We start from the raw sequence: 20631 nt of genomic DNA, 5'->3' as shown, positions 1-20631 counted from the left end.
GCACGTGTATTCTTTCATAGAATTAAGAGAGCTATGGCCGAAGATCAAAACCAAAGACCTCTTAAGGACTTCGCTCAACCATCCAACGAAAAACCTAGTTCTAGTATAGTAAACCCAACCATCCCAGCTAATAATTTTGAACTTAAACCTTCCCTGTTACAACTAGTGCAACAGAGACAATTCGCAAGTCTCGCTACTGAGAACCCAAACCAACATTTAAAAATATTTCTTCAATTTGCAGACACTTTTAAAACCAATGGAGCTTCTCCTGAGGTAATACGTTTAAGATTATTCCCTTTTTCCCTCAGAGATAAAGCCCTATCATGGTTAGATTCCCTTCCACCCAATTCCATTACGACTTGGGATAACCTTAGAAGAGTATTTCTTGCTAGATATTTTCCCCCAAGTAAGACGGCCGTTCTTCGAAACCATATAACTAGATTTACCCAAAACCAAAGAGAATCGATGTTCTAAGCTTGGGAGAGATATAAAGAGTTCTTACGAGTATGCCCACATCATGGTTTAGAAAATTGGTTAATCATTCAAACCTTCTATAATGGACTTCACTATAACACCAAGATGACCATCGACGCTGCCGCAGGCGGTGCTCTGATGAACAAACCTTATCCTGAAGCTAGTGCCCTCATCGAAGATATGGCTCAAAACCATCAATCATGGGGAGTCAAACGAGCGACAGTTGAGAAGAAGGAAGCCTAAGGAGGAGTGCATGAACTAAGCTCTATAGACATGATGCAAGCTAAAATGGACGTGTTAGCCCTTAAGGTCGAGCATATGTGCATAAACCCGAATACTATAGCCGCAATTTTGTTGGATTGTGAGATATGTGGAACCAAAGGACACCAATCTGCATAATGCAGTCTATTAAACGAAACCCACTCTGAGCAAGTGAACTACACCCAAGGGAACCCATATTCGAATACATATAACCCTGGATGGAGGAATCACCCGAACTTCTCCTATAGAAACAATAACCCAATCCAAAATAATGCACCTCCAAGACCTAGTTATCAAGCCCCAAGATCAAATTAACCTATGCAACCTGTGCCACCAAAGCCGAGCCTTGAGAAAATTATGGAAAATTTTATCACCGCTCAAACCCAATAAAATAAAGAGTTCATGAACCAAAACATTCATGTTAATGAACTGATTACCCAGTTAGGAACCAAGGTTGACCAAATAGTTACTCATACCAAGATGCTTGAAACCCAGATCTCTCAGGTAGCTTTAAACCAAGCCCCTCAGACCACACCTGGAGGACAGTTCCCTGGACAACCTCAACAAAATCCGAGAGGACAAGCCAATGCCATTACCCTACGAAGTGGGAACGCTTATGATGAGCCCTCTCAGGTAGCTTTATCCAAGGGTATTTTGCCTTCAATAAGGACTTAACTCACTAATCTTGAAAGATTACAACATTTGATCGTCTAAGAGGATAAAGATCTCTTAGACCTCTCATGTTTACAGACTTCACAAGTCACTTAAGGAGAATTCAGCAAGTAAGTAAAACTGCAGTAGTGCTTAGACCTTCTAGGTAGGCAGAAATTACACAATATAAGAACAAAAGAAATGTTCACACTTGATAGAAGCAACTCGTGTGAAAGGAGAATGCGTAAGAGATATGAGATTAGTTTCAGTATTCTCGTGTGTTTCATTATTTTCTTTGTGAAGAGATCCATCCTATATATAGGGGTTGATGGAGAGACTATTGGATGAAAGGATCTTTAGTAATGATGGATAATGAATGTCATTAATCTTTGTGTCCTTTCCATAACAATTTGGGGTGCTTTAAATTTCTTCCAAAATTAGATTCTTGCCATAAATAGAATACTTCATAGCTAAGTCTTTAGTGATCATTTCTGAATCAGAGTCTTCATGAAATCAGAGTTTCTGTTCAGCATGTACATCTTCAGATAGTTGCTTACAGCAGACTAACTTCAGAGGTTCTTGATGTCTTCCTGATTGATTACGTCAGAGTGTAAAAGCTTCAGATCCTAGAGTGTGTTCTTCCGCTTCAAAGTGTCTAATATCTCTTTCTTCGTTGAACTTTGTACACTTCCTTTGTTCATAGTCAGAGCTTCTGCTTGAGTACCTTCTAAGTGGTCATTCTGAACTTGTGTCTATATCTGATATATGTCTATCTGACTTCTTTTTTATTAGAGTCCAACATACTTAGATAAATTTTTTTAAGGTACCATTTTGTTTCATCCTTTGTTATCATCAAAATCTTAGAGATGAATTGTAGATACTGAATTTTGTTGTTACAGTTTTAACTAAGTCTCGTTTTAGTGTCATATCCTCTTTGTTAAACTTTGCAGGTCGAGAACTCCAAGCTAACACATATGCATTGGAAAACTAGTATAATACTCCACCTTTTTGGTAAAGAGAAACCATGCTTATGTTCCAAATATCAATTGAATAATGGTAATGAACTTTATGTGTGTATCATGAATTATGTGATGATGTGTATGAATCGAATGATTAATGTATAAACCAAGTTCCTTGATGATGAGTGAGAGTAAACCTAAAGTTATATCTATGTGAATGGAATTAGAAAGATGACTTAGGTTATGGTAAATAACTTAGGTTGTGATACTCGAATGCAATAAGCTCCTCTGTGTGCATCCGTGAGCGAGTAGTCTCTAGAGAAGAGTTATTCCATCTACGAGAATGCCCAAGACATTGATGGAGAACAATACCAAAGTTGCGATTCAAATAGCTTTAATGAAAATACTTTGTAATATATTCTAATTCGGATAGAACCACATGGTAGTTATGATATCAACCATTGGTGATTCTGATATGATTACATGGTGTTTGATGAGTGTCGCATCTCGAAAAATACGATTCCTTGCGATGGTCGCGGAAAAAATTAGTTCGAACCGAGTCACCACCGAACTTTATATATTCCAAAGAAGGAATAGGAAAATATCGATAAAAAATTTCCAAAATAGGATAATGGTCATCGTAACCATATTCGGGTTCGGGAGTCGATTACGCATGGGGAAGGTATTAGCACCCCTCACGTCCGTTGTACTCAACGGGAACCTTTTAGTTTGATTTGCGGTTTGATTGTTAGCTTATGTTGTTTGTTTTCTTCGAATGATAAAAGTATTGAAAAGAGGTGGATGGAAACCTCAGATGGGGGAAAAGGGAGGTTTTTTATTAGTATGCTCGCCAAGATCTCGCAATCTCGTGCCTACGTATCCTTATAGTGCAATAACGAAGTCAGAGTATTCGTAGTTCGGGGAACTACAATTTTGTTGGTGTTTTTTATGAACGACTATTTCGATCGCGTTCTAAAGGCTAAACATTGGCTTGTCTATTCTCGGAGGAGGCTTAAGCACTAGTTTGTTGTGTGCGCTAAAAAGGATTCAACAGTGTTCTTTTCGAAAAGAGTTAAGTTGTCGATCACACAGGGGAGAGAAATAAGGTTTAATATTTGTTTGGTATTTCGAAGAAGAACGTTAAAATCATTGAGCAATATGGTGCACACCAATCATTCAACCTTTCGAGAAATAGCAAGGCGAGCGCCTTCTACTCCTTTTTCAGTTTAATTCATTATTGAAAATTTGTTTGCGAAAATAGAATATGCGCGGTAATGAAGCAGGCGCCTCCTATTTGCTTATTCGAGGAACAATGAGGCGTGTGCCACCCATTCCTTTATCCAAATTCATTTAGTGTATGTTAATCGGTGGTTGATAATTTGAGCAATGTGGCAAGCGCCAATCATTCAATTATTCAAGAGGTGGTGAGGCGAATACCTCCCATTCTTTTTTATCCGAAGTTTAAATTATTAAAATAAAGTCTTTTAGAAATTATAAGTGGTTTGCAAAAATAATTTGAATTTGTATGATTAAGGTTTTAATTAGATGACGAGAATCTGAGTAATATGGTGAACGCCAATTATTCGAAGACCCGAGAGATAGTGAAGCGGATGCTTACCATACCCTTTTTCATCCAAAGTTTATAAATTAAAATGTTTAAAAAATATTATATTAATTTAGAAAAATGATTTGATTTTTGTACGATTAATGTCTTAATTAGACGACGAGAATTCAAGCAATATGGTGAACGCCAATTATTCGAATGCTCGAGAGATAGTGAAGCAGGCGCATACTACACTCCTTTTCATCCAAAATTTAAATTATAGAAGTAAAGTCTTTAGAGATTATATTTGATTCGGAAAATGATTTGAATTTGTACGATTAAATCTTTAATTGGGTGACAAGAATTCGAGCAATGTGGTGTGCGCCAATCATTCGAATTCTCAAGAGATAATGAAGCAGACGCTTCTTATGCTCCTTTTCATTTCTAACTTAGAATTAAGAGCTTTTAGGCAGTATTAGTAAAGAAACGTTTGGTTTTGAACTTGTGAAGATTTAGTCGGAAAAAAAGTTTGGTCAAGATTAATTAGCTAATTAATTGAAGATGAAATTATTTAATCATGTTTTCTCAAGTATATTTCTGGATTAGAACCTCCAAATGTCCTACTCTCTTTTGGTCCTCTGCCGACAATTTTAATTGGATTTTCTTTGATTATGGATGTAATTTGGTTTTCGTGCTATCCGGTCATTTGGATCTTGTGTTGAGAATGTAACTTTAAGGATTGTATATTTCTTTCTTGTAATGTTATTGATTTTTGTGTCTGTCTTGAACTCTAACTTGGTATTTTGCATTTGTTGAACTCCTTCATAAATAGTCGGTTAAGACGCAACTGGCTCTTGGATTTGCAGTTCACGGCGTGCTTCTAAAGGGTAGCCTGTGGTTGCTATGTCGTAAGTTCTGGTTCTGCAGCCGACACATGTTGCCATTTAAATAGATTGTTTGATTGTAGTTGCTGCTAACTTGTATTGTGGTTTTGCAGCAGGTTTTGGTTTGCAGCGTCATTGGTGACATGGGGTGATGCAAGGAAGAATCCTCGACAAGGCTAGTAGCGGTGTTTGACCCTAAACAAAATGACAGAGATCTTTTACGTCAACTGAGGAGGTTTCAATTTTGTTCATCGTCTTTAGTACTAAATTGAATAGCATCTTCCGTCTAGGCTCAAAAGCAAACAAAACCCAAACTACCTGATAAATTCGATCTTCTAGTAGCTAAAAACATGATAGAATTCATTGTAGGCTTTCTTTTTTGCGAAATCATAACGATTTTTCCATGCTGCGAGTGCTTAGCATTTAGCTTCCTCTAGAAAGCAAAACCGAATTAGCTATACTCTCAGCTTGTCGTGTGATTCTAGTACTATTTTGCTCTTCGCCATTAATCTTTTTTTTCGTTTTGTATGCAAAATGAATAACTTGGAATGTTTGTGAGTCGACAGTTTGTTGCATATGGCATCAAGCGCAACATTTTGGCACGGTTGGGTTTTGACATGGTCAAGAACCGCATCCGGACTTAGACGCTGTGTCAAATACCTCATGAATGCTTAGAGGGTTTTAGATTTTAGCTTGATTTTGAATTACCGCACATTGTACCCTCTTGAAACTGACTATTATGAATTTATGCTAGCGGATCTGTTTTGGATAGTTACTTTTTTATTTTTAATGCAACTTATTTTCCATTTGAGCTCTACTTCTGTGGCAGCATTGCTCGGTTTTGGATGCGAACCTTGTATTTATTGGCTTATGCAGCTTATAGTCGTTTTCGTTTAGCGCATTTGATTCATTTTGCTGTCGATGTTGTTTCTCTGTTATGCATTAGGTCATTCCCATTCACCAAGTCTATTTCCTCTTGCAGCTTTTTCTTTTCGATGGTATTTTCTTTTTGTCTTATTTGAGTGCAACCTTGGATCACATGGGTTACACTATGATTCCCACTTGCAGTAAAGGACAATTGACTTTACTTGTTATTTCCAAAAACAAACTAATAGTTGTACCTGGGAATTGGTTTTTATGATGATAACTAAGGCAACTTTACCGAGATAACCCACTTTTTCGAAGAAATTCCCAAAATAACCCACTTTTCAGGAAAAATCCCAATCTACCCCACTTTTAGGAGGAGGCTCCAATTGGATTGGCGACCCCTCTTAAAAATTACAAGGAGGCGCCAATCCAATTGACGACTCCCTTAAAAAAGGCTCAAATAAGGAAAACCTCCAACATGAAGGTTGTAGATCTTTTCAAGACAATGAATTTGGATATAAATTTTGCATCATTTGGATTTTTTATGAGAAAGTTATGGGCAGTTGAAGTTGGACTTCTGAGTTTTTCAACTGTAATCTGACCTAAAATGTCTTGCATTATTTCATGTGTTTCTTTTAGAGTTATGAAATTTTGTCCAACATAACAACTGAAGTAGACATCTTAAATTTTCCAATTCAATTGGTCCCACCTCAAAATAATTAAAAATGAGTGAGTTAGGTCCCTGCAAAGTTGACCCAAAATTAGGGTTTCTGTCAAAATGACCTATAATGTTTTGAAATGAATGATGAGCTTCCAAGTTTCAAATGGATTTTTGATGAACGTGAAAGTTGTTCATATGGCGACTCTTCTTAAAACTTGAATGGAGGCGCCAATTGGATTTGCTAGGGCAGATGCCCTAGCCAATCCAATTGGCGCCTATGTGTAGGTTTTAAGAGGAGTCGCCAACTCAATTGGCGAGTCCCTCATAAAATGCCTTTTTTGTCTTATAAATAGATGCGTTGTGTGACCTATTGTTCCACAACTCATATAATCATTTGGCTATCATGTTTGGTGTTCGTCGTCGATACGGTAAGGTGATTTATGCGAGAGACAAACCTCAATTGGTGATGCTGTTTTGGAACATCACCACGTTAGATCAACTGAAGAGGGAGCTGGTTCGATGGTTAGACGAGAAAATACCAGAAGGGGAAAAAATCAGAAGTATTGAGAGACTTGACATTATCTTTGGTTGGGTGCGAATGAAGACTGATAAGGATGCTAGGGAAATGATGTTCGGTCGAGACGACATTAATTTGATTGTTGTAATCAGTTAGAATTATTTATGTTTTCAGATGTTTTGTACTGATGTTGGTAATGAAACTCGTTGTAACAAGAACTTAATGATATATAATTATTGATTGTTACAGAAATACAATGTTATCAAAAGCTTAAGATCTAGATAAAATGTTAAAAAAAGCTTAAGATCTAAATAAAATGTTACAAAAATCTTAAGATCTAGATGATGCTCCTTGATTGGGACAGTTGTTTTTGTTGTGTCCTGGTTGACGACAGATACTACATAATCTTATCATTTTATCTGTGGAATCCATCTCTGTTCTGATACGTGTGCTGTTTGGCCTTCCTTTATTCTTTCTACGCATTTGTTCATTATGCCAAACAATATCTCCTCCATATGGAGGCCAGTAATCCTCCATTGGTAGTACTGAAAAGCTTTGACTATATACATTCATGATGGTGCTGGCCTTGTACACATCAGATAAATGGGTGTAAGCGTCTTGACGAGTATAAGCGCATGCTGCAATGACACGGGAGCAAGGTATGCGAAAGGCCTGAAATTTTCCACAATCGCACCAACTTCTGTGTAGTCTAACAGCGTAGGCTAAATTTGGTCTCCCCTCGTTGTTGCCCATTGTTTCCTGGACGCTGAAATTTTGTCTATGACGGTCAAACACTGTTACAGCGTGTGTCGTAGCTTTGACGCTCTCCTCTTTCATGACCTTCATGCAACACTCACTGAATACTTGTCCAGATATTAACACTGCACTCCATCTTTCACCTCTGGTTGCGAACATAGAAGCCAACCTATAATAGGTTGATCTTACCAAGGCGGTTATTGGCAGATTTCGAATCCCTTTGAAAACCCCGTTCATGCATTCCACAATGTTTGTTGTCATGTGGCCCCATCGACAACCACCGTCAAATGCTCTTGTCCACTGCTCTACTGGGATGTTATTTATCCATCTCCCCGCGTCTTCATTAGACAGTCGAATCTCATCACGATAATATTGAAATGACGGTTGAGTTAAAGCATACCCAACATTCACCACCTTCTTGCGAAGATTCTTATCTTTTATAGCACGCATGAAGTTTTGTGCAATGTGTCTGATACAGTAGACATGTGTAGAAGGAGGATCATGCCATCCGTTGTCATGGTTGTTGTAGGCACTTTCAATGGCAGCATGTCTATCTGAAATCAAACATAGATTGGCTTGTGGAGCGACATGCGTTCTGAGATGTCGAAGAAAGAAACCCCATCCACCAGCCGTTTCACCTTCAACAAGAGCAAAGGCAATGGGAAATACATTGTTGTTACCGTCTTGTGCAACTGCCATGAGCAAAGTACCCTTGTATTTTCCGTATAACCAGGTGCCATCAATTTGCAGGAGAGGTTTGCAGAAAGCGAAACCTTTGATGCACGGGTCAAATGCCCAAAAGAGACGGTGAAATATTCTATTACCTGTAGCGCAGGTTCCGTCTGGCATCATTGCTGGCACTGTCTCCAGAATTGCCACAGTTCCTGGGACATAAGTTTTTAGTGCCCATAAAAACCGTGGTAATTCCTTGAATGAATCCTCCCAGTTGCCGAAAACCTGTTCAACAGCCTTTGTCCTTGCAATCCATGCTTTCTTGTAAGATGGAGTATAATTATATGTTGTTCGGATATGGGATATAATTATACTCACCTTCATTGATGGGTCTTTATTTACCAATGGCAGAATGTCTTGACATATCAAAGTTGTGCTCAGTTTACGGTGATCTTGTTCAACGTTAGTTGGAACGCAACTGTGTGGTGGGTCTATTGAAGCGATCTCCCAAGAGTCATTTTTCTTCTTGTAAGATGCAGCCAAACGAAACTTACAAAGCATGTTACGACATTCGATAACATACCTTCTAGAATCAGTGCGTTTCACTGTAAAGTCAGCAAAGTTGTTCATGTGGAATTTTTTGATTGCCAAGACACATTCTTCTTTGGTAAGAAACATGTCTCCCACCTTTAATTCGCCTACTGGTCTCGGATACGGATTATAGAAGACACTGTCGGACGTTTCATCGTCGTGAAGATCCATATTTGTCATATGTTGAGGAGGATTGTAGGCATGACTAGGAGGTATTGGTGGTGGTTGAGCCTCATCTTCATCGTCGTTGTTCAGGATGTGATCAACCTGTATCTCGGTCTCCTCTTCTTCTTCATCAACAACGTCGACTTCTACTTCTGCTTCTGGGTTGAGTTCATCTGACCATTGTGCATCATCTGCAGCATCTTCACCAGCTGCATCCTGATCGGTTAGTTGAGACTGTTGAGACGGTATACATGGTTGTAGAGTAATGTAAAACTCGATACAATCCATGCCTGAATGTTCATGACTAAGAAACATGTTTTGAACATCTTCATCGTCTCGTATCTTAAGGGGGAAAAACTTGCATTGACCATTCTAAAAAAATATAGGATTTTGATATGTCATCTTTGACACAATACCTAATCCTATAAAGGATTGTATTCTTTTTTTCAAATGCAAAAAGGTTGCATTTCTCTTCATCGTGACTCTAATGGTATCAGTGTTTCTAAAACAAAAACCATGAAGCTCAGACTCAAAAGTTTCACCGTTGCAGTGAACGTTGACACTGTATAATGATGAAGATGACATTTTGGAGATGAAAACTATTTTGCAAGTGCAGATGAATGTGAGTGAAGTGTCTTGGATGTTGATAGTAAGACACTTAAATAGATGGTATCAGTCTCTCACATGCTAGCTAGTTTTGAGATGATGTGTTGGACATTGAAGCTACTCTGAGATAATGTGTCAAGCATGCAAGTCAGTTCTGAGATGAGGTGTCTGTCATGCAAGACAGTGTGAGTTGATGTGTCAAGCATGCTAGCTAGTCATGAGTTGATGTGTCTGTCATGCAAGACAGTGTGAGTTGATGTGTCAATCATGCTAGCTAGTCAAGACAGAAGTGAGTCTTCAGCATGCAGGATACTAGAGAGCCACGTGACTGAGATGATGTGTCAATCTGCAAGACAGTGTGAGTTGATGTGTCAACCAGGCAAGCTATCAAGAAGTGACTCTTCAGTATGCAGGAGACAAGATAGCCATGTGTCGGACATGTAAGACAGTTCTGAGATGATGTGTCAGTCAGGCAAGACAGTGTGAGTTGATGTGTCAGACAGGCAACCTATCAAGAAGTGAGTCTTCGGCATGCAGGATACTAGAGAGCCACGTGTCTGAGATGATGTGTCAGTCAGGCAAGACAGTCTGAGTTGATGTGTCAGACAGGCAAGCTATCAAGAAGTTAGTCATCAGCATGCAGGAGACAAGACAACCACGTGTCGGACACCTAAGATGGTCAGACATGATGTGTCAACCAAGAAAGGCATCAAGAAGTTAGTCATCAGCATGTAGGAGACAAGACAGACACGTGTCGGACACCTAAGATGGTCAGAGATGATGTGTCAATCATGCAAGCCATCCATAAGTAAGTTGTTCACCATGCAGGAGACAACAGTGCCACGTGTCAGACATGCAGAAGGTGGCGCCAATTGGTTTGGCGCCTACACTTAAGGCTTGCACATGGTCGCCAATTTGAATGGCGCCCCCATGGAGTCAGTCCTCGAAACCAAGCATTCAGAACTAGCCTTGCATGCATGTACCCTATGGTGTCGCCAATTTGAATGGCGCCCCCTCTTTATTATTGTACATGGTCGGCAAATGAGGTGGAGACACCATGCAAACACAATTTTTTATGCTCTCCTCCATTTGCCTATAAATTCATCCACTCCTTCAACAATTCTTCCACACCAACATTCTCACAACTTCATCTACATTACTTCTTTTACAATTTCATCTTCAACAAAATCTTCCAATTTCATCTACACCAACTCCCCAACAATATGTCTTTACTCACAATGGGCGAAGCACACAGAGGAACAGTTGCAAACATCGCAACATACGTAAGTTTTTTCTTATACTAAATTTTTATGTTTCATCTCCACCAACCCTATTTTATTTTGAAATACCAACTTAGTCAAGTGTTACATTATTTCTATTATAGGATGTATCAAGGTTTCGAACTCGAGTCCACGAATTTGTCCCAATGGACCCGATGATTCAACCTTATGTTGAACTCGCCGGTTTTGGTCACATTAGCAAGATTATGTCTTGGTCTATAGATAACAAGTTCATTCTAGCCTTATGCGAAAGATGGAGGCCAGAGACACACACATTTTGGTTTCCAACCGGTGAGTGTACCGTGACGTTAGAAGACGTCTACATGCTTTTAGGACTACGAATTGAAGGAAAAGTTGTTAATGGTAAGACCAACTATGCAAATTCAATTTGCATGGAGCTTTTAAACACTGATTTGTTAGATGATAATGCTAGAGGTCAAGGTATACTACTCTCACGCCTAAAGTCATATTATAATAGTTTATATTTAGATGAGAATTCTATCGAAGATGCTCGAATAATCAAAACTAGGTGTTACATTATGTTGTTACTAGGATCCTTTTTATTTCCCGAAGGTAGTGGTTCTAGCATGCATATTATGTACTTACCTTTACTTAGACATATAGATAGAATAGGTAGTTATAGTTGGGGATCTGCATGTCTAGCCTATCTCTATAGTTCGTTGTGCAAAAACTCCCACAAAGACACTTCTACATTTTCTGGATGTGCTGTTTTGCTACAAGCATGGGGATGGTCAAGACTACCGTCTCTAGCACCGGTCAATAACAACCCCTTCACTTTTCCATATGCAAAAAAGTAAGTTGTTTAAATTGCTATATCTTTACTTCCTTCCTTACAGTTTAGTACCCATAACTAATTTATTTTAACTTTTTGGTGTAGATGGTCGGCACGTGGTATGAATTACAGCAGATGTCCGAGACACTGTATTACTCAGTATCGCAACCTGTTGGATCACCTTCGACCGACAGACGTAAGCAAAATAACTTCATTAATTCTATTGTCTTTTTCTACATTCATTTAAATCATATTGTCTTTAACATTTCAGTTCATTTGGCGTTCATACCTTAATATGGATCATGAGCATCAGATCAACCCTGAAGACGCAGCCGTATGGACAACATGCACACCGATAATACGGTTCACAACAGTGGAGATGCACAACACCGATCGTGTGAAGCTGCAGTTCGGTATGGTCTAGAATATCCCAGACCCCCCAGCTAGCCTAGGAGAATGGCATATGCGTAAAGTGAACGACCAATGGAACTACAACCCTTGGCAAACCTTCGCAAGATCAGAGTGTCGCAAGTGGAAGCACCGTCATGACCATGTCTTAACTGACGCAGTCATGCCAAATGAGGTAAAACCAAGTCGTACTTATATGGCTTGGTATAGATCGGTTGGATTTCAATTCATCGCCGATGATATGTACCTCTACGACCCACGCCAGACAAGTTACACACAAGAAGGATCAACATCTAACCCCCAACAACATTCTCAACTCGGTTACTCACAACCACCTATCCGTCAAACTTTCCGTTCCACAAACACACAAACATACAACCAAAACATGCCATTCACCCAACCCCAATACCAAGAACATCCCCCATACTACCACCAACAAATGGACCATCAACCTTCGACCGAACATCGCTTCGCACCCACACCTTCACCCTACCAAAGTCGCCTTAGCCAAAACACTAACCGCCCCTCCTCCTACCGTAGCCAAGAACCCCAAACATCATAATACCAAAACATCCCACAACCATACCCTTTCCAAACACCCCAACAACCTTTCCAACCGTTCCTAGACCCAGCATTCACACCCATGTCTCCCTTCAACCGTCCCGGTCGCCCATCCATGAGTTAACCACAACCCAACTTCTCTGGCATGGGTCATGAGCTCAGCTACGCCGGTACACCATCATTGAATACTGAAGACTATGCTGAATTGGCTGAATACCTCAACGGATCTTCTCCTGTAGGAGGTAATGACGCTCTTGGACCATCAGATGAACAAACACCGGTGCAGAATCGTCAACGTGGGTTAGGGCCAAGGGTTAGGATAGCTAGGGGATGTGGGACCGGAGGTCGGTTAGGTGATCCCGGTCATCACCATTAGGATTCTTTGTGTAAAATCCAAATTTTATTAATATCAATTCATATTATGTCAAATTTATCTTTGTGTAAACTCCAAACATTTAGTTTCTTTGTCTAAACTCCATTTTGGCAAAATTCACATATACATGTTTTGACTGAAACTCCATTGAGATGTCTACTTAAAATAAACACATATCATAATACAAAACATTATAGGTCAGAAACCCTAATTCAAGGGCTTGTTATTGTTATGTTGAAGGGCTTGAATTTGGTCCCTTTTGGCAAAATTCACATACACATGTTTTGACAGAAACCCTAATTTTGGGTCAAGTTCGCAAGGACCTAACTCACTCACTTTTAATTATTTTGAGGTGGGACCAAGTGCATTGGAAAATTTAAGATGTCTACTTCACTTGTTATGTTGGACAAAAATTCATAACTCTAACACAAACACATGCAATAATACAAAACATTATAGGTCAGATAACAGTTAAAATGTCAAAGAGTCCAAGTTCAGGTGCCCATACCTTTCTCATAAAAATTGCAAATGATGCAAAACTTTAGTCCAAATTCATTATCTTGAAAAGATCTACAACTTTTATGTTTAAGGTTTTGTCATTTGAGGCTTTTATCATTCAAACAGAAGGGCTTGAAGTTGGTCCCTTTTGGCAAAATTCACATACACTTGTTTTGACATAAACCCTAATTTTGGGTCAAGTTCGCAAAGACCTAACTCACTCATTTTTAATTATTTTGAACTGGGACCAAGTGAATTGGAAAATTTATGATGTCTACTTCAAATGTTATGTTGAACAAAAATTGATATTCCTAAAGGAAACACATGCAATAATACAAAACATTATAGGTCAGATAACAGTTCAAAAACTCAAAAGTCCAACTTCAACTGCCCATAACTTTCTCCTAAAAAATCCAAATGATGCAAAATTTATATCCAAATTCATTTTCTTGAAAAGATCTACAACTTTCATGTTGGAGGTTTTTTCATTTGAGGCTTTTTTAAGGGAGGCGCCAATTGAATTGGCGCCTCCTCTTAAAAATAACACATAGGCGCCAATTGGATTGGCTAGGGCAGGTGCCCTAGCCAATCCAATTGGCGCCTCCTTGCAATTTTTAAGAGGGGTCGCCAATTCAATTGGCGCCTCCTCCTAAAAGTGGGGTATTTTGGGAATTTTGCTGAAAAGTGGGGTGTTTTGGGAATTTCTTCGAAAAAGTGGGTTATCTTGGTAAAAAAACCTGATAACTAATGGGAGGTAGTCGTGTCGGCCATAAATTTAATGGTTTATGAAAAAAAAGATTTAAAGAAATAGGTTTAATGGATCGGGGAAATTGTATTGGTGAATAGATTTTCATTGAAATTAGCATAATTAAAATGGAATTGGATAACAGTTAATGGTAAAAGAATGGGTTTAAATATAATGTGGCTTATTTACTAGACTACTGTATTATGATGGCTATGAAGGAACTTAATTGAAAATTGGATTTGAATTGGGCCCGAAAAATAAATGTGGAATGGGCTTTAACAAAAATGAAATGTTTAAAGAACCAATTCATCTCCTCAAAATCAATTTGGATCTTCTAACTCGACTCGAACTTCTTGAAATTAATTCAGGAAAGAGCGAAACAATTAAAAAAAACCAAATTTATCTTTAAATATCAAATCTAACCTCAAAGTCAGATAAAACTTCAAAAGTTAATTTGAAGTTGAAATCAAAACGAGGTTAGAATTAATCGGAACAATTATTATGACATGATGACAAAACGATGATTGCACACGAATGGATTGGTGAGTCCAACTGACGTGGCCTGTACAACCGGTTAACAAGATACGTGGTAGACCCTGATGATCAAGGCATGATTAGGCAGGATCAAATGCCTCAAAACCAAACAATTTACCAAGCTAATGAAATTGTCCACCACTATTATCAGCCAAGGGATTAGGGTTTGATTGACTTGATCCAGTATGGACCCTCAAATTTGGGTTTTGCTACCTTATTGAACATAACTCAGGGAAATAACAACAAAAACCCAAATTTCCTCCTTCGGTAAGATCCCCATGTTTTAAGTCTGTGCATCATGCTTTAAAGTTATTAACACCAATGAAAGCTTCAACAAGCCCAGACAAAATTGGGGTATGACAATGAGAATCATCACATTGTGATTGATGAACCAGACGTGTATTTGAGAACAACCCTTATTTGTTTGTATCATCAGTTCGGAACTCATATAGAGTAGTAACAGAGAGGGTGAATGGTTATTTGGTGGATCTTGTGACCCATGACCATAGTCAGTGGATTCAAATCGGTCGGAGAGAAAATCTTTGTTGTGTGAAAAATCATGGCATGTGTTCATAGAGCATGAATTTGGATCGGTCGGGGAGTAATGGTCTTAGGAAGTAGAGATTTGTTACCAGTGTCCATAGTCCAAGACGTAGGATCGGTTGGTGAAAGATACGTTGTTGGACATTCCCAAATAAGGATTCATTGACTTATGTGAACTCCTGTTGTGTGTTTTCCGTATGAAGTGTGAATTCCCTTAAATGCTTAAGTCTCTTTTATATTTTGTAAGTGTGCCCAATTAGGACCAAGTGGAATGAGTTAACTTAAAAATTGATAAGAGATCCATTTAGAGCCAAGTGGACCCATAAGATATGAGAACTTGCTGAGAATATTATGTCACCTGAATATTATTGTTGTTTCAGGTAATTCTATGTATGTATTAGGCAACGATAAGCTTACTTGTTGATGTTTTGGCGATCGAACTTTTTGGATTGTGGTCTACCGTTGTAGATCATGTGGATCATGTTCCATTTATGTATATTATTTCTTCTAGACATGTATATATAACATTGTAGATAGGCTCTTAGATGTATCAGTACCATTTACACTATTGTTAGCAAAGAAATTCCAATTTGCAAATTCGACAGAGGAATCAGCTGGAATTTCTAAAGAAACACAAGGCAAGGTCAAATCCATTTTCAATAGATATCCAAGGGGAAAACAACGACGTTAAACATAAATTAAATCAGGTATGGGACTTAGTGAAATTTTCAATGGATATGATCAAATTGTCAATCATGTACCTATATACTACTTTATATTGGGTGTGCATCATGTATCAAATTGTGCCGATGAAAACACAAATTTTCCTTGAAGATGAAGAAATGATGATTAGACCCATGATGGTAAATATATAATGATGATGTCTAAAAGCTATAATTAATTTTTCCAGCTTTTTTAGAAATATATTAGTTGTGGATTTACCTACGGATTCTTAAAATATTGGTTTTAGAATTATCCACAAATTCTTAATATGTTGTTGATTTAACTCTGGGTATACCAGTGGAATAGTTTTTGCGGTTTTCCTACCTAAATAATTACGAAGGTTTAGCTTGGAACCAATGTCAACAGAAAATTCCAAAGGAAAGCATAATATTTTTAGTAGTGAAGATCAACTTAATCCAACACTATATATATATATATATATATATATATATATATATATATATATATATATATATATATATATATATATATATATATATATATATATATATATATATATATATATATATATATATATATATATATATATATATATATAGATATATAATTGCATCTGCATCGGATTGCAATTGCAATGTGACTTTAAAACTACACATTTTACGCTTTAGGAACCCTACTAGATGATTTCATCCTTGTTTCTTAAAGTATTTTTATCAAAAATAATTATTTAATGACTCGAAATAATTATTCTTGTCGAGTTGAAAATTCAAAGAAAATTAATTAATTTCTTATAAATTATAATTAATTATTTCTTTCATATACAATAAGGCTTTCACAACTGCTTGGAATGAAGCATGTGCATCAACAACTGCGGCCAAAATTCTGATTTTGGCTGGAACATACAAAATGGGTTTATTAGAAGTTAAAGGTCCTTGTAAGGCTCCTATAGAAGTTCAAGTGAATGGCACAATTGATGCACCTATGAGCAATGATGACCTTAAAGGAGCTAAACAATGAATCAGGTTTGACACTATAGAGTCCTTTACCTTATCAGGAAAAGGAGTTTTTGATGGTCATGGTGCAGCTACATGGAAACATGCTCCAATTGCTTAGAAAGATACTAATTCATCTAAATGTGCAATGGTAAACACAAATAAATAACTATATTCAATAATGAAAAATCTTACTCATATTATACAGTTATAATTAAATTTATTGGTTGAATTCCTTCCAATAGAATATTTATTTTCATGCTCTCACCAACTCATTGGTGACTGGAGTTACATCTAAGGACAACAAATATTTTCAATTTATGGTTTTGGCGTGTTGCAATATCACATTTAATGATGTCACAGTTATAGCCCCTGATGAAAGTCCTAATATTGATGGAATCCATATAGGAATATCAAATGGTGTTACAATTACTAATAGCAACATTGGTACTAGAGATGATTGCATATCATTGGGTGATGGTAGCCAAAAAGTAACTATCGAAAATGTGAATTGTGGACCTGGACATGGTATTAGTGTTGGAAGCCTTGGAAAGTTAACAACTGAAGAGAATGTAGCAGGTTTAATAGTTAAGAATTATACTCTAACAAAAACTGAAAATGGTGTGAGGATTAAGACTTGGCCTGATGAACCAGGAAAAATTACTATTACTGATATGCATTTTGAAGATATTACCATGGTTGATGTTATGAACCCTATCATCATTGACCAAGAGTATTGTCCATGGAACAAGTGTTCCAAAAAGGTAATCAATACATCATCTTTAATTATATATTAATTATAAAATTAGAAGTTATATGACTAACATTACTTCTTGTACGGTTTAGAATCCATCACAAATTAAGGGCACATTTGGAACAACAGAAGGAGTGACTATTATTTGCAGTAGTGGTGTACCGTGCGAAGGTGTGGAGTTCAATAATGTTTATCTCACATTCAATGGAGCCCCAGCAAGAGCTAAATGTTCTCATGTCTAACCTTTAGTCACAGGAAAAGGTCCTATTTGTGGAGATTCAACTTCAGCATCACCTTAAGCGTCACCAACTTCAGGTTTAACTTCACCTTCAGCTTCACCAACTTCAAATCCAGCATCTCCTTCAGCTTCACCAGCTTCAGCTTCAACATCACCTTCAACTTCACCGGCTTCAGCTTCAGCATCACCTTCAGCTTCACCGGCTTAAGATTCTGATTCAGAGTCAGCTTCACCATCTTTAGATTCATAATTTTTTTTCTTATAAATAAAACTATTTAGAAGATTATATAAACCATCCCCATAATGTGAGGATATACTAGTATAATCCTGTATGAATACATAACTTGACATGTGTATTAGATCTATTTTAATGTTTATATGTATTCTTTCTCATATAAAAAATAAATTTCACACGGTTTGTGTAATAAGCGACTTAAATACATTGTTTAAAATACTTGAGATTCATATTTAATAATTTGAAATGTATTGGGATGTAAACAAAATAGAAGTAGCAAATGATCAAATTCATATAAATGGTTCGTTGAACCTTAAAATGTAAACACTGAACACATCAAAAGGAAATTTACTACAAAATATTACTTCTCAAATAGGATTCAAAGGTCAACCTAATATTCAAACTATAAGGATTAGAAGATCCAAGACCATATTAACAAGTTCATGGATTTATGAAATTCCTAATTGCATATGCTTCATGCATAACGACCACTAAAATTTTATCATTTTGACTCAGGCCATTGACAAAATAAGTGTATGTTTTGTGTTCATGGTTAATTTCCTTTTCTTTATCATTTTGTTGAAAAGATTAGTGTTGTTCCTTTTGTATTGCCTGTATTAAGAAAAACCACATGGAGTCTTCAAGATGTTTTGGTGAATAAAGGGCACATGTAGGATCACATGTTTCAACATGTGTGCAACACATACCATTTAGGGTTAGTGATTTAGAGAAAGTGACATGGGTTCTCATATCTAAAGGTGTATAGTTTGTTTGTTAGTTGAGTTGCAACTCAATGTTCAATATTTTTATTATTATTGTGATCACTAGGGTTAGTGATTGAGAGAAAGTGACATGGGTTCTCATATTTAGGGAAAGTACTAAATAGAAATATACTTGTAGAATTAAGAAGATGGCCATCGAACATGGGGATGTTCATCTAAGACACTTTATACTAGATTGGGTTAACAATCCTCGGTATTCTTTTATTGCTTTACGATTTATCATCTACGCTTTTAAGAATTGGACACATTCGTTAAAGCATTTGGTCTAACATCTACGCTTTTAAGAACATAATTTCAATTGGCCTCAAAGCAAACACCCTGTTCTGTTTGGGTGTGTTCCACGGTTCTTATTATGTTCAAGATGGAGAATTTCAAAGGAGAGTAGTTCATTGTCCACATATTCTTATGGTATTAAGAATCATCCAAAGATTAGTTCTAAAAAAATCATGACGATTATGACACTACTATGAAAGACATATATGAGAATTGTTATGAAAGACATTTATCACGATTGTATGTCCGCGTTAGGTAGTGTGTGATTGAAAGTGTGTTATTTACAACCACGATCTATTTCCTGTTGTATTTAACTATAAAGCATGCTACCTATAGTCATAGTTGTATTAAACAAACGTAGTAAAATATTTATAGGTCTTGGGTTCGATACTCAGCAACGTCATTTTTGGCGTATATTATTCTGGATAACACTCTTCCTAAAAAAATAGTTGTATTAAAAAACCATTGTAGAATTATTTATCCTTTTTAAATATATATTTTCTTATTTTACAAAACTCCCAAGTTTTTAAAATGAAGTGGTTTGAATTGTATCAGACGAGAAACATCAACAAACCCATTGGTGAATCATATTAGACCCAAAATTATATTACATCAAAGTCAAACTTGCATTAAGAGCCAAAAATTGTATACTACATCAAAACCAAAACGACACAAAACAACCTACAATTTACGCATTATTTCAAATAATAATATCTTGGTGTCTTGGTGTCATGACTTTAAACACCTATAATTTTAAATAGTAATAATTGTTAGCAAATAACCATAGAAATTATAACATTCAAAAAATTATGAATACAAAATAAAGAATAAATTTAAATTTTTCCACATGGCTTCTTGCTGATCGTTACGAATAACATGCACATCATCTATATCAACGTCTTCATATAAAGTAGGCACTTGTGTGGCGTAATTAGGAGTGAAAGGAATATCAAACTTTCACCAATATGAGGAATGTATTTTTCTTGGAGAAAAACTTACCACCTCCTCTATAAGTCCAAAGGGTCTGTCACATAAAAAACTTGTTTTTTCTGGGTAACCATGATGAACAGTTCAGTGATATGCATTTTCTTGGCATGGTCAACCCGTGTGAATTCTAACTAATCAGTTTTTGTACCATTTTTATTGAGAACCCACTTGCATTTACATAAAGGAACTATGAAAGTAACATAATCAATCTCCAAAATCTACCCAATGACACCATAGAAAACTTTAGATGCCAATGTTAGATGCTTATCTTTCACACTAGAGAACGACATAGTTTCAGCCTCAACCATAACCCCAATATTTTGCATTGTGTTACAATCATCTTT

General features: G+C 36.9%; 1 protein-coding gene, 1 non-coding gene and 1 pseudogene across 2 annotated transcripts; 2 read left to right on the top strand and 1 right to left on the bottom strand.

The window, feature by feature from the left end:
• Positions 1 to 417: 417 nt before the first annotated feature.
• LOC127116526 (small nucleolar RNA R71) lies at positions 418 to 524 on the bottom strand. The gene has a single exon (XR_007801354.1). It is a non-coding gene; the product is annotated as a small nucleolar RNA R71 (small nucleolar RNA).
• Positions 525 to 10751: 10227 nt separating this feature from the next.
• Positions 10752 to 11788, top strand: LOC127099158 (protein MAIN-LIKE 2-like). Its single transcript, XM_051037378.1, has 2 exons — positions 10752 to 10890; positions 10992 to 11788. The coding sequence occupies exons 1-2, from the start codon at positions 10831 to 10833 to the stop codon at positions 11703 to 11705; spliced, it is 774 nt and encodes a 257-aa protein (XP_050893335.1). The 5' UTR covers positions 10752 to 10830; the 3' UTR covers positions 11706 to 11788.
• Positions 11789 to 15403: 3615 nt separating this feature from the next.
• Positions 15404 to 18014, top strand: LOC127090626 (polygalacturonase-like; annotated as a pseudogene).
• Positions 18015 to 20631: the final 2617 nt, after the last annotated feature.

The sequence above is a fragment of the Lathyrus oleraceus genome, chromosome 1 (genome assembly GCF_024323335.1).
Source record: "Lathyrus oleraceus cultivar Zhongwan6 chromosome 1, CAAS_Psat_ZW6_1.0, whole genome shotgun sequence".
NCBI lineage: Eukaryota > Viridiplantae > Streptophyta > Magnoliopsida > Fabales > Fabaceae > Lathyrus > Lathyrus oleraceus.
The sequence above is the reverse complement of the archived record's forward strand: the minus strand, read 5'-3'. Positions and strand labels throughout refer to the sequence as shown.